Source organism: Aureobasidium pullulans, assembly GCF_000721785.1.
Source record: "Aureobasidium pullulans EXF-150 unplaced genomic scaffold scaffold_13, whole genome shotgun sequence".
NCBI classification, from domain to species: domain Eukaryota; kingdom Fungi; phylum Ascomycota; class Dothideomycetes; order Dothideales; family Saccotheciaceae; genus Aureobasidium; species Aureobasidium pullulans.
This window is the reverse complement of record NW_021941033.1, coordinates 225,433-238,764: the sequence shown is the minus strand read 5'-3', so window position 1 is coordinate 238,764 and position 13,332 is coordinate 225,433. Positions and strand designations below refer to the sequence as shown.

General features: G+C 50.2%; 6 protein-coding genes across 6 annotated transcripts; 3 read left to right on the top strand and 3 right to left on the bottom strand.

The window, feature by feature from the left end:
• Nucleotides 1-702: 702 nt before the first annotated feature.
• Nucleotides 703-3,324, bottom strand: M438DRAFT_299933 (ADP-ribosylation factor-binding protein-like protein GGA1). The gene is made up of 4 exons (XM_029902054.1): nucleotides 3,117-3,324; nucleotides 2,328-3,058; nucleotides 1,354-2,280; nucleotides 703-1,299 (listed from the first exon to the last, which is right to left on the bottom strand). The coding sequence occupies exons 1-4, from the start codon at nucleotides 3,202-3,204 to the stop codon at nucleotides 1,099-1,101; spliced, it is 1,947 nt and encodes a 648-aa protein (XP_029758912.1). The 5' UTR covers nucleotides 3,205-3,324; the 3' UTR covers nucleotides 703-1,098.
• A 256-nt stretch (nucleotides 3,325-3,580) lies between these two features.
• On the top strand, nucleotides 3,581-4,753 carry M438DRAFT_277166 (RLI and DUF367 domain protein; the record flags this gene model as incomplete). Its single annotated transcript, XM_029900909.1, has 1 exon — nucleotides 3,581-4,753. The coding sequence occupies one exon, from the start codon at nucleotides 3,581-3,583 to the stop codon at nucleotides 4,751-4,753; it is 1,173 nt and encodes a 390-aa protein (XP_029758911.1).
• A 512-nt stretch (nucleotides 4,754-5,265) lies between these two features.
• On the top strand, nucleotides 5,266-6,646 carry M438DRAFT_276906 (pectin lyase-like protein; the record flags this gene model as incomplete). Its single annotated transcript, XM_029900884.1, has 3 exons — nucleotides 5,266-5,711; nucleotides 5,764-5,954; nucleotides 6,006-6,646. The coding sequence occupies 3 exons, from the start codon at nucleotides 5,266-5,268 to the stop codon at nucleotides 6,644-6,646; spliced, it is 1,278 nt and encodes a 425-aa protein (XP_029758910.1).
• Nucleotides 6,647-7,188: 542 nt separating this feature from the next.
• Nucleotides 7,189-8,831, top strand: M438DRAFT_406918 (uncharacterized protein; the record flags this gene model as incomplete). The annotated part of the gene is made up of 1 exon (XM_029909874.1): nucleotides 7,189-8,831. One exon carries the CDS (start codon nucleotides 7,189-7,191, stop codon nucleotides 8,617-8,619), a length of 1,431 nt encoding a protein of 476 aa, XP_029758909.1. The 3' UTR covers nucleotides 8,620-8,831.
• A 328-nt stretch (nucleotides 8,832-9,159) lies between these two features.
• Nucleotides 9,160-10,108, bottom strand: M438DRAFT_346968 (kinase-like protein). The gene has a single exon (XM_029905799.1). It carries the CDS (start codon nucleotides 10,078-10,080, stop codon nucleotides 9,319-9,321), a length of 762 nt encoding a protein of 253 aa, XP_029758908.1. The 5' UTR covers nucleotides 10,081-10,108; the 3' UTR covers nucleotides 9,160-9,318.
• A 989-nt stretch (nucleotides 10,109-11,097) lies between these two features.
• M438DRAFT_356737 (uncharacterized protein) lies at nucleotides 11,098-13,160 on the bottom strand (the record flags this gene model as incomplete). Its single annotated transcript, XM_029907124.1, has 2 exons — nucleotides 11,098-12,916; nucleotides 12,979-13,160. The coding sequence occupies 2 exons, from the start codon at nucleotides 13,158-13,160 to the stop codon at nucleotides 11,098-11,100; spliced, it is 2,001 nt and encodes a 666-aa protein (XP_029758907.1).
• Nucleotides 13,161-13,332: the final 172 nt, after the last annotated feature.

The window sequence follows — 13,332 nt, the reverse complement described above, 5'->3', positions numbered from 1 at the left end:
CGCCTTCTCCGATCTTTACCGAACACTGGGCCAGATGTTTGGTCGCCTCATGTTCGCCTCAAGTTGCAAGACCACCGAATAGCTGCCGATATCAGCTGAACCCATCTTCTATCTGCTATCCGTGCTGTAGGACATCGCCGAAATACATGCTTCGACGACAATTCTTAGGAACCAGATTTCTCGAAGCTCCTCTGGGCATGTGATTTGACCATGTCTCGCATCACAATCTCTACCTTCCGATAGCAGTCCACACGTCGAGGTTACACGCAGGATAAGACCACTTCTTCATAACACCGAGATTACAACTTGCTGTCCATTCAACCATATTGCTACATCATGGCACAAAGGCTGTCTACTTCTGGTCGACTGATTGCTACCAGACAAGAGCATAGACATCCGGCATCGGCGGGAAGATCCGAATCTTGATAATCATTCGACATCTCTTGATCACAATCGAACGATGTTTCTTAAAGACTCATCTCGATCACAACTGATCATCTCATCAACATACATCCCTCAATTCTGTCAATCGTAGTCAAAAGGTAGGAAGAAGTCGAGCAAGAACGTCGGAAATTCTTCGAAAATCCTACACCAAAGTCGTTTTCGCTACTCGTGACACCCTGGCACTTTTTATCATTTTATATTTCTAATTTTTAATGCACTTTGGATCCGTCTGATTCCTTCAGGTACATGACAAGTCCTCTGTCGTATCTCTGTGATGTGATATCTATGTGTTGTCTACCATATTCGTGCCTCTTGTCGTCCTTTGAAGGTTGGTGATTTGCACACCGAGAATGACACTCATACACACGTGCTCTCTTACCGACAGCGACACAAAAACCATCGTACATATTGACAAGCTGTCAATGACCCCACCTCAACAAGGCGAGACGCAGACTCTAGTGTCTACCCTCTCAACTCATGTCATCGTTTGTCTCCTAACAATAACACAACAATCACAAGTAGACACAAGCGCAGACGAGTCGATATTGAAAACCAAGAAAACCACAATCGCGTTTTCCGCTTCTCAAAAAGTCGTATTAAACAAGAAAAGAAACAAGAAAGGACATTTCTATAAAAGAGGAGCAGAGTAAGCTTCTAAAGCACGCCCAGATTGCTAACCTCGCCACTTTCCTCACGCGGCTGACCGGCGACTGAGTAACTGGCACGCCATCGCATACGTACTGCATTGCCCTTGCCTTGTGTGACACCTTGCAGACGGATAGCTTGCTTAATGCCATCGACTTGCATTGGCGACAAGTTGCGACCGGATTGTGGTTGCAGTTGCAAGGAGAAAGCCTGGAATGATTTAGTAATTGGAAATTGATAGAAGGGGGTGTGAGATGGGCATACCTTTGTTACTGCGAGTTGGAGGGTGAAATCGCTGATGGGTTGGGGGGTTTTGTTTGATATTCTGGCGTCGATGGCTAAGTAGTCGGTTGCACCTGCTGGCCTTGAGACGTGGAAGACAGCCTTAACACTCGAGTCGATGACAGTAACGGCGTTACTTTGAGGCTGCTGGGGCTGAGAGGGGAGAGCAGAAGAGAAAGTCCACTCATCGTCACCGCCCAACAGTGATGCAGCAGATTGGGGGACTGCGGGCGATGCTGTGGACTTGACGGATTGCTGGAACTGGAAGGGTGATGCGGTGCGCGAGTTACCAGCAAGAGCGGCGAATGGATCGGCCGATCGTTGTTGCTGCTGGGGTTGGTTGAAGGCGTTTGATGTAGGGGCGGGAGAGGAAATCATGCCGAATGGGTCGTAGTTTGCTTTTGCTGCCTGGGGTTGGGCAGGGGGAGGAATGGCAGCCGGTGCTGGGGCGGGCGTAGGCTGTGAGCTTGAGGGGCCGGCAAGATCAGCCAGACCATTGCTAGGAGAGCCCAATGTCAAGGCACCACCAGATCCGTAAGCAGAGTCGCCCATGGACAGGCCAAGCAAGTCGTCTTCCAGGGCGTTGCCCTTAGGTGGAGGAGCTGCCTGCGATGACTGGGACTGTGCAGGCTGAGCGGCTTCCTCTTCCTCGGGACCACCGAAGTCGATCAAGGACAGCTCATTGTTGGGGCCGCTCTTAACACCAGCACCACTGATACCCAGAGTACCAGCGGCAATACGGTTGGCACCCTCGAGATCACCCTTCTTGATGAGCTTGTATCTCTCGCTAGTACGGTGAATGCTGTCGTTGATCTCAAACAGTTTTGCGACGGCCTCGGTATCTTCTGACTCTTCCTCACACATTTTCTGTATCTTCGGATGCGCGCTAGCCAAAGCGTTTGCGAGTTCCTGGTCTCATCAGTATATGATAATGGTGATAAAAGAACAATACGCACCTCGAAGACATCACCCTCCTTGATCTCATCGCCAGGCTTGTAACCTTGCAGCATTTCTTCCAGCAATCTTGCCTTCTGTTGAATCTTTCCGACCTCCTCGGCAGCCTTTGCGCGATAATCGGTCTTGCGGCGAGTGTCAAATCCAGCCATAATCTTCATGAGCTTGTTGGCTTCTTGCAGGTCATGAGGGGTACCTCTGCGGATGAGCTCCTGCAGTTTCGCTGATTGAGCAGCGCGTTCCTCCTCTTCCATCTCCTCGGCTGATCGAAGGTCGTTTGTAGGGTTGAGTACTGCGGCATCCTCCTTCTTGACAGCAGGGAAAGTGTAGCCCTTGTAGCTCAGCAAGCGGTGCATATCCCGGATAAAGCCCAGGTCCTCCCTGTACTTTGACGTGACACAGATGGTGGAGCGCCATTCTTCGATAAGCTCAAGGATGCGGTTTTGGACGCGAGTTGCTCGCATAGGGGGACGTTCGGGGAAGCGACGGACGAGCTCGTTGAGGAAGTCCTTTGTGCTGATTTGGAGCTGGAAAGCATAGCCGCAGTTCTTGACGCAGATATCGAGGAGGGTGAGGGCGAGCATAGAGACATTGGGGTTGCGATGGTTGATGTACTGGACAATGGCGACGGCAGCCTCTCGTGGAGCATTGCCCTTCTTAGCATTGATCAAGTCGGCTATCTCCAGATTCAGGGCCAGGTTCGGCTCAAAGTTTTGGGGGTCGCAGGCATTGTCTGAGGGTGAGAGTTAGACGTAGTCAGAGCAATACGAAGATGCAAAGGTGAGACACACGAATGTAGCGCTGCAGGGGTGTTTGGGGAGGTTGACCCTCATGCACCCAGCGGTCCCGCGCCGCGTATCTAGCTGATGCTGCCTCCATACGGTGGGCGATCTCGGGGTGGTCGATGCCGGGAGAGAAGTCTGCGTTCAGAAAAGTTCGGAAAAGAGAGTCACTTTGAGAAAGAAGAAATGCAGTAATTAAAGTCGGGCAGCGATAGTGAGTCGGAAGTTAGTTGCGGTATGCACCACGTTGTGGTGGGAGCTGCTTGGCGGGCCATGACGACAGCCCCCCACTGACTCGCGCGAGAAAGTCCATCATCGACTTTCTCTGAAGTCGAATTTGCCTGCCCCTCCATCTCGTCATCTACTCAAACAATCTCATATTCGAAACACTTGACACTTGCACGCCGTAGTCGCCTCGTCCACACGAATACTCAATCTATACACCGACCGAAGAAAGAGAAATCTAGCTCAAAATGGTCCGCCACAAGAAGGACATGTCCAACAAGGGCAAGCGCTACCCAAACAGCCGATCTGCCCGTCCTCTACCTCCTGCCCGTGGTGAGGAAGGCGAGGTCGACCCGGCTTCATCCAAGCGTCCTCCTTACAAGGCCGCTGCCTGGGATCTCGGCCACTGCGACGCCAAACGATGCAGTGGTAAGCGCTTGATGCGTCTGGGCCTCATGCGTGAATTGCACGTCGGCCAGAAGTTCGCCGGTATCGTCGTTTCGCCCAACGCAAAGACCATCATCTCGCCTGCAGACGCACCTCTCCTCGAGCAGTACGGTGCTGCCGTTGTCGAAGCTAGCTGGAAGCGTATCCAGGAAGTCCCCTTCTCGAAGATTGGCGGCCCGCACCAAAGACTTCTTCCCTACCTGATTGCCGCGAACCCTACAAACTATGGCAAGCCTTGGAGAATGAACTGTGTCGAGGCTCTCGCCGCCTGCTTCTACATCTGCGGAAAGAAAGAGTGGGCTGAGCACATTCTCAGCACCTTCAGTTACGGCCAAGCTTTCCTTGACATCAACGAAGCTGTGCTCAAGAGATACGCTGCTTGTGAGGATGAGGCTGGTATCAAGAAGGCCGAGGAGGCTTGGCTGGAGAAGATTGAGAACGAATACACCGCAGATCGCGCCGAGAGAGAAGCTAACGAGGATGATGCTTGGAGAGGAGGCAACTTGAATCGCACTCGTATGCTCGATGAGTCTGATGAGGAGGGAAGCGACGAGGATAGCGACGGCGAAGAGAAGGAAGAGAAGGACGAAGATGATGAGGACGAAGAAGAGGAGGATGACCACGATCCTTACGGTCTGCCTCCCTCAGATGACGACGAGGAAGAGATGGCTGAGCTTCGCCGTCGCGTGCTGGCCTCAAAGCCCTTCCAGAACCCTGCTCCCGCAGTTGCAGACGACAAGCCGCAACCAGGTCGCATTGCACAGACCGAACCCAAGCCGGCTCACGATTCCGACGACGAGTCAGGTTCAGATGTCGGCGGTGTTGAAGACGACGATTTCGACAACATCATGAACGCGACACCTGTGTTGGACCGCTCAGGAATTGGTGCTAAGCAAAAACAGAAGGCTCAAGACCAAATCAGTGCTCGCTTCTCAAGGACCGTCATCGATGCTCCTTCAAAGTGGCCTGCATAAACAATCTTGTCCATACTTTTATGATCATATAACTAATGCATCCGGCGAAAAGCTGTCGATCTCACGTTCACAAGTAATAGTTGGCACATCCACCGTGCACTTTGACAGTCTTGACCACCTCATCACATCTTACCCACACTCTTCCTGCAAACAAGACCTGTTCTTGGTCACATTAGCACCAATAAAATGGAGCTTGTCTGCACATGGTGGGGTTCAGTTGCCGACGACCTTCAATTGCCGACAATGTGGAGCCCCAAGAAAATCATTCCGTGCTGCTCCGGCTCTTCTCCAGCTCTTTCGACATCATCCTCTCCACCATGACCTTGTTGTACCCCGACTCGGAAATCGTCCCTGCAACCATGAAGGCAGAGATCAGCAGGCATCATGGAAATTTTGCATGATGATCGATGCAACCTGACGCCGGAACCCTGCTGGCGAATGAATATATGTAGAGGGCCTCCGGCCTCGCTGTTTGTGCTGTAAGTGTTCAATTCACTTCTTGCCTCTATATCATGTACGCCTCTCTTCTCGCGGCACTCAGTGTGCCGGTGTTAGCACTTGCTCAAACAGTGGTCACCGTTCCCGAACGTGTTTGTACCGTCGAGCCATGTGCAAACGGCGGTGACTCGGCTCCAGCCATCATTGAAGCCTTCGAGAGATGCGGTCACAATGAGAGCCCTTCTCGAGGCAAGGTCGTCTTCCGCAACGAGACCTACAACATCCACAGTGTCATGAACATTACTGGCCTGAAGAATGTCGACGTTGATCTGAATGGTCTTTTGCTCTGGGACACTAACATCCCTTACTGGCTCAACCACTCGCTTCCTGTGGGTTACCAAAACCAGTCGAGTGCTTGGTTGTTTGGTGGAGAGAACATCAATTGGGATGGTCATGGATACGCCACTCTTAATGGATCGGGACAAGCTTGGTATACCTTCGTCAATGGAACCAACAACTAGTAAGTGTCGAAGGACGCCGTATTGACAAGACATAGACTGACATCAAATTAGCCCAGGTAGACCCCACCAGATTACAATCACCGGAACTAAAGACAGCAACTTCTTGGGTACCCGTTTCTTGGACTCGCAGATGTGGACCTTGACTGTTATCCATAGCGAGAATGTCCTTCTTGAAGACATCTATGTGAACAGCACCGGTAATGAACCCGTCGGCTTTGACTTCTCTTCTCTCAACACTGACGGTAAGCGAGAAGACTCTTCTACGCTAGGTTGATCACTAATAGCGTTATTAGGTGCCGACACTGTGTATGCGGACAATATTACCTTCCGTCGCTGGAGCGTGACCAACGGAGATGACTCGATCGCCATGAAGGCCAACAGTACCAACATTCTGATCGAAGACTGTGACTTCTATATGGGTCTGGGCGTTGCTATTGGCAGTATCAGTCAGTACGATGACACTTTCGAGTACATTGAAAACGTCACTGCTCGTAACATCCGCTCTTACAACATGAGATACGGCGCATACGTAAAGACATGGACTGGCAACTCGACTGGATACCCTCCCAATGGCGGAGGTGGTGGCATTGGCTATGCAGCCAACATCACCTTCTCCGACTTCGTCTTGGAGAACAACACCGGCATTTATGCTATCACTCAGTGCACCAGCTACAATGGCGCATCGGGTGGCTGTGATTCGAGCAAATTTAACCTCCGTGACATCCGTCTGCAGAACTGGACTGGCACTGCTGTCAGCGATGTGGTAGGGAGTATGCAGTGCAGCGGATCTAGTCCTTGCACGGGTATGGAGATCACTGGTATCGACATCGTCGACACTGTTAACAGAACTGCTCCCAGCCAGTACCTGTGTGACAACTTGTCTTCTGTTGGATTCAACTGCACTGGTCCCACCTGGGAGGAGAACAGCAGATAGATGCTGCACATAGGAGAAAAGTAGTGGGCTAGTCTTACCCTGTGTACATAGTAAGCAAAAAGCAAGATTTTTGTCCATCTCCATTAATTTTGACAATCCGTATTGGAAGCAGCTGAACGTGCCTAGTAAGAAGAGCCTTGATTGTGCGCTCTCGATCTCTGTATCAAGTGAAAGGAATCCTTTGACGAAGTTTGTTCTTTGGCAGCCTTAAACTTCAGGTAAATCAAACGAGTAGTTCGCGTGGGAGTTCTCAACACAGCCATCGCGCCTGCCTTGAGCAAGCACCAAAACACGCCTCAAGCTTGGACTGCAACAACACCTTCACTTGACTTCTTTGTCCATCACACACCATCAAGACAAACTCCTCGCTCCATCACAAACCTCGTTCCAGCCAATCCTACGCACGCGTCTCCATCTCAACCACCCTCTCAGCCCTCCTTCCGCTCTTTGCAAACTCCAACGCTGCTCATCCATCATCTCTGCGCGCTCCAAATATCCCGCTCTCTACCTCTGTCTTCCCGTCCATCACCATCCACCCCAACATGGAAAAACTTCCGCTTGAACTGAAGCAGCGTATCTGTAGCTTCCTTCATGCCAACCCGCGGCTGCTCAAACCCATTCGACTGGTGTCCAAAGAGTTTGCATCTGCTGCTGCGCCCTACCTGATACCGCGACTCTTCCTCTTTCGCCATCCAGACAGTTGTGCAGAAGTCAAGGAGATTGCTGAGCACCCAGTCTTCAGCAAGCACGTCACAACCCTTGTTGTGGACCTCAGTATTTTGAAGTCTCAATCAAAGTTCCAAACCTGGATCGATGACCACGACCACCTTCAACATGCCTACCCCGACTGGTGGGATTTCAAGCCTGAAGATGTTGAATATGACGAAGATGGCGATCCGCTACTAAGCAATTCTCAGTCTCGCGCTAAGTGGATGCACTCATGCAGGGAGTTCGATAAGGAAGCCAAAAGAGTCACCAAGAGACTCATGAAGTCTCAAGAGAAGTACTGGAAGGCCCAGCAGATCCTGGCTGCAAAATTGTCGGGTGGCGAGTTTCGACGTCGCTTCTTCAAGACTATTCATCTTGCCTTCAGGATGTGTCCCAACCTCAGCAACATAGTGATTGCCCCACCACAACCATGCGAGCCTACCCTCGGCAAGAGGTATCATATGTTCGAGGCTATCCACCCGTCCAAAGGCTCTTGGATCGAGTCTAAGTCGCATGATCCCTCTGACTTTGAGATGACCGACTTGATGCAAGCTGTACACAACACTGGAATTGATCTGAACTCCTTGACCATCATCGATTTCCCATTCAGGTGTGCTGACTACTCCAAGGACGGAGACCTGTTGTTTCTTGGGCGTTTGAAGCATATCCGCATCGGCTGGAATCGTCTTGATAACAACCCAAAGACCGAGTTCGGCTTCGACCTCGAGAAAGCTCTGCGTAAGACACACTCACTGGAGACCATCTGGATAGAGATGCCGCCTCTAATACACAGAAAAGAAGAATACATCGCGAATGATCTGCTGGATGCAATGAGCTTTGAGTGCCTTCGTGACGTCCTGCTCGACAACCTCTCTGTCTCCGAAGATTCGCTAGTCAATTTCCTGCTCCGCCATTCGGAGACATTGGAAATGCTATCCCTCAGCGTCACACTGACCGATGGAAGTTGGGCATCAACTTTCAGACGTATCTCAATGCAGATGAAGGCCCTGGTGCGTGTGCAGTTCCTCAGTCTGGTTCAGAGGGTCTTGAACGTGCCCAAGATGACCTCTCCTGGCTGGTGCACAGATGCGATAGACTGTGTCCTGCGCGGAGAAGCTCTTTCTGAGCCGGAATACTATCACTTGCATGAAGCATTCGAGGAGTACGTATTCAATGAAGGCTGTGAAGGTCCTAGAAGGGAGCACGATCTGCCAGAGGATGGACTGTGGGAGGACTTTGATGGAAATGTGAACTTTTGTTTCTGAAAAGGCGCAAAGTGGAAGACAGTCGCGGCAAAAGTCTGACAAAAACGGGGAGTGGGAAAGGCGGGCAGTTGTAGCTACTGCTGATGAAGAGAAGAACATGGACAAGGCTGAGCATATCATGAAGGAGGTTTGCTGATGACAGCTTTAGCTCGGACACTTCGCTGTGAACATCAGAGGCTACCAAAGTAGCAGATAGCTGTACTCAAATCAACACGGTTTTGCATCTCATTTCTGGTTTTGTGTCCAAAGAAGTAGTTGTCGCTGATCAGAACAAAGGCCGGCAGACTCATGAGCACAACCGCCTCTGTCAAATGTGACGGAAAGATGTTCGGTTGGTGTCGTTTTTGGCAACAGTGATCAAACGAAATTTGTTACACGAGAAAGAAATTCAGAACTACGAGATGCGAGAGAAAGAGCGAGTGGTAAGCATGTCCACAAGACCTTCTGTACTGGTATATCTTGTTCTAACACCCAAGCCACCATTTCTGTTCAGGAGTCTCGAGCATGCGAACCAAGGTGAAAATCGTTGCATCCGTTCTCCTTCAAATTTCGAATTTCGCTCTGGAGCACAAGATGAAGGAGACCAAGTTGAGCATGATTGGGACTAATCCGTGGGAAATCAAGGAAGTGAGAGACACAGAGAACGCACAGCGGCTGTTCAGGTCTGCCTCATACTAACGTGGTGAGAGATACCAGTACTTAGTAGTACAGCTCATTTATCAACATGAGAACCCACGGTGCCTCCTTCAGACACGGATCCAATACTTTCTCAAGCCAGTGATGCCAGTCATCTGCAAAACGGTGACAGCCAAACAATGCAGTCGAGTAGTCATAATACGAAGGCCACCAAGCCGCACTCTCCCAATCAATCAGTGCAACCTCAACCCCACTTTCGAGGAAGTTCACCATGATGTTTTTCCTTTGGAAGTCACCGTGGCTGTAGGTTGGAGGATGATTGATGAATACTTCCGAAAAGACACGTTCGTAGAATTTCGCTTTACCCTTGATGTGCTCGTGGAAAGTTGCAGCGCGTTGGATTATCGCACGGTTGAGATCTTGTTCTGTTGCGAATGGGCCGCCGGATATGATTGATGGGTCTTCGTGGGTTCCTTCGAAATGCATGAGACCGTCTGGCAGTGGTCTTTTGTCGAGACTGCAGTAGCCACCTGGTGATGGCAGTGCTCTGAGCTCTTGCATGATATTTCTGAGTTTTACGCACACCATATCTTTTTGTGCATTTGATATAGAGGGCCAAGCTTCTTCTAGCGTGATACCGGAGAGTCGCTCCATGATGATGTACTTGATCTCGTCTTCGGAGTCTTCGTACAAGGCGTAGATTTTCGGCACCCGAATGCCGGTGTGAGTTGCAACCCAGATTGCGTTCTGACCTTCGATGAGATCAAGTCCTCTTCCATACTTGACAACGAATTGGCGGCCAACGCCGACGACTTTTGAGGTCATGTTTTCCTTGATGATATCTTGCGAGGCGTGGATCATGGCTTTGGTGGGGATGTTGATGAGAGGGTCGTTATTGTCGAAATAAGGTAAGGAAACCGACCATTTGGATGGAGATATGTTAGTCGGTGTATCTGCCATGATTTCGATCAGTCGGCGAAGGAAGACACGAAAGTAATGACCACTGCTGAGAATGTAAATCGTGTTTCATGTACAATAGAGGAAAGTGTGAGGCCCACGGCTGCTTTAGGCGCACACAACAACGCCAAGTTTCGTGCCACTCTCGCATCATTGCAGCCTCCTTGTTCCTCAAAAATCTCAGAATCGGCCCTTGAGCGAGACCAGTGTCTGAACGGAATATTCACAAGGTGAACATGACACTCGCGTTCAATAGAGGGCATCATGGCTAATTCATGGTTAGATGATACCTGAGTATGAGCATGCCATTAACCAAAACGCCGGACCGTGAAACAACGGCCTGTCAAGATCAACATTTTTGATATCCAGCCATCTCGAAGAAAAGCCCGGAGAACATATCGAAGACATTGCCTTCTCTCCATACCCACCAACCACCCAACGCGAAAAAAGCAGCAAGCAAGAATACATCAAACTTTTGAGAAACCCACCAGCAAAAAGTCCAAGCACCATGGACACCAGGAACGCAAAAAAGAAAAACCCGACTCGAACAACCACCGGCAACTCAAGTCAAGGTTCAAGCCGTGGACAGGGATTGAACCTGCGACCTCCTGATTTATCGGGACCACGCTAAGCGAAAGAACCACGTGCCCAAACTTAACCAGGTGTGATACCACTACACCACCACGACTAACTTGATGAGAGGACATGACTTTAGCAAGTATATGAAGGCTAAGAGACGGCGAGGGTGGTTGCGGAAGAGCAAGCTTGATTGAGCAAGTTCTGATACGTGTCCTTCGGGCTTCGGCGATGCTAGGAGGCTACGTGTGCTGCATTCGCCTGGAGTCTCCGTGATTTTGTTTGATAACTTTATAGCATGAGATCTGTCTAAGTTGGGAACTCGAGGTTGGACAAGAAAGGATGCTCGGCCAAATTCTCCCAAAATCCTAGATCAAAGTCCCAAGCTTCCAAATTCAAGTTGGAAGCCCATGGGCCCATCTGTCCAGGAGGGGCATCCGGATGAGTGTTGAGTTGACCATTCGGATGATGGTCATGCCTCTCCTCAGAATCCAGGAAGTTTTCAATAGTCTGGGCAGCTCTTGTGAGCAGTGCAAAATTCGGCTCTCTTGGATGAGATAAGGCGCCGATTTGAATTTCAGCCACAAGAATCCTCAGGTTCTGTAAGACCTTGGCGCGAGACAGGCCACCAAAGTGATGGGGATTGCGTTGCTCAAGAATTGCTAGCAATATAATGCCAGAAGCCGGCAAGCCGTAGAAGATGACTTTCCAGACAAGACCAGTTCCAGAATTGGCGAGACGATCGCGAGCAAGGACGGCTTGAACAACTAGAGTGAGCATCTCGTGTGCTATCTGGATCATCTCGTCGTCTGGCTGAGCCATACTGTTGAGTAGAACAAATCGTAGCAGGAAACTGATGTGTATATGATCCAGCCGAGCACTGATCAAGAAGTCGCGTTCGAAAGGGCTCCTTCTGTAGTCATTCAGGCAGCCAACATCATAACGCATGTGTGTGGGTAGCTGTTGCCATTGAGCTTCAGCTCTTGCACAGATTATGCTTGCTCGTTGGACGCAATTTTCGCGATTCTTCTCGATGAAAAGTTCCAAAATTTCTTCTTTGAGCTGTGCGCAGAGGGCAGCCCAACTACAGCCTGCTCTGTAATCTATTTTGATCGCGTCTGCTTGTCCGTTGCTTTCAGTGCCAGGAGCGGGCAATTCAAAAGAGTCGAGTGCGATTGGTATCCGGAAGTGACAGAATCTTCTGCTCAATCGAGGTGGCCGACCAAGGAAGATAGATACTTCTTTATCATCAGTGTATATGCGTGCGAACGCACTCTGCCTTAGCTCTACGAGAAATTCAGGGATTCTTGATCGCGTCTCGACTCGCTCATGATAACCCAGAGCAAGCATCGAGGCGATAACATCTCCGAGTCTTCGCCAAGAGCTGTAACTCTGGTCGCCGTCCACGAACGTATGCACGATGAAGTTTTCGTATTGGAAGGCGAGCTGAAGATCGTTCAGACAGTCGAGCGAAAGACAAACCTCCAAAGCGTGATCGCTTAACCGTGTAGCCAGCTTTCGAAGTCGGAACTTGTCCTCGTCTGTTTTATACAGCGGTGGGAAGAATGGGACGTCATTCGTAGCTCTAGCGACCGCCGATAGAAATATGCCCAACGTTTCCAATCTCGAATTGTGTCCAGAGAATTGAGCTACGTATGAGTTGAAAGTCGACTCCCGGTTGAAGAGTAGCGGGATTTGTGAATTTCGAGTCAAGTGTTCCATGCAAGTATCCGTCGGCTGTCCAAAGTTCAATGCTTCATCCATACTCTCCACACATGAATCCAATAAGGATTCGGCATGGGCGAGGCTGATACCCTTAGCCAACCAGAAAGACACCAGATCCTTTAGGGTGCGCAGAGGATACTCATCTAGCAGCAACTTGATTAATGTAGTGCCTTGTCTGCATGCGATGTCATCGTTGTCAAGCAATGCTGGCGCAGACACTCCGGCCGGCACGGTATCAGGTTCCGGCTGAGCACTTCCAGGTTCATGATGTCGAGGCGAGATGTGACTGAAGATTGCAGCAGAACTCAATGATCCTTGGAAACCTGGATTCGGATATGGCCGTATGGTTGGCGTCGCTGCTGCCGTCGCTGGTGGTTCAGATTCTCGAGTTTGACTACCATTACTATAACACCATCAATTGACCATTAAAAAAAAATCGTGAAATCTCTGACAAGCTGTACCTACCGTGAATTGACTATCCTAGGTGAAGGACCTAAATCTGTTCGCCGCCTTTTGAATGGAGATATTCTATACTCGCAAGCTTCGGCTCTGTTGGCGCCTTGACATCGCGTGCATACCGGCCGAACATGATCACAGGCCAATTTCGACTTCCTGCAAGGCTCGCAAGCTGCCTCTCGAGGCGGCATAATTTCTTGACGTGAATCGTGTTTTTCTTTTTGGAATGGTTAAGTCGGAGAAAGAAGATACCACATCACTCCGATTCGATAGGAGTCTTCGGCGAGTTCGGTTGGGAGCGGCTTGGCAGATCCGGGTGGTGAATGCCCCGCTCACTCCGATGACAACGACATATCATCCTTT

Excerpts from the sequence above, each read along its gene's own strand:
- M438DRAFT_299933 (XM_029902054.1), bottom strand. The coding sequence starts at position 3,204 with ATGGAGGCAGCATCAGCTAGATACGCGGCGCGGGACCGCTGGGTGCAT. Across the intron at positions 3,059-3,116 it reads ACCCCTGCAGCGCTACATTC|ACAATGCCTGCGACCCCCAA; the intron begins GTGTGTCTCACC and ends TCTCACCCTCAG. Across the intron at positions 2,281-2,327 it reads AGGAGGGTGATGTCTTCGAG|GAACTCGCAAACGCTTTGGC; the intron begins GTGCGTATTGTT and ends TGATGAGACCAG.
- M438DRAFT_346968 (XM_029905799.1), bottom strand. The coding sequence starts at position 10,080 with ATGACCTCAAAAGTCGTCGGCGTTGGCCGCCAATTCGTTGTCAAGTAT.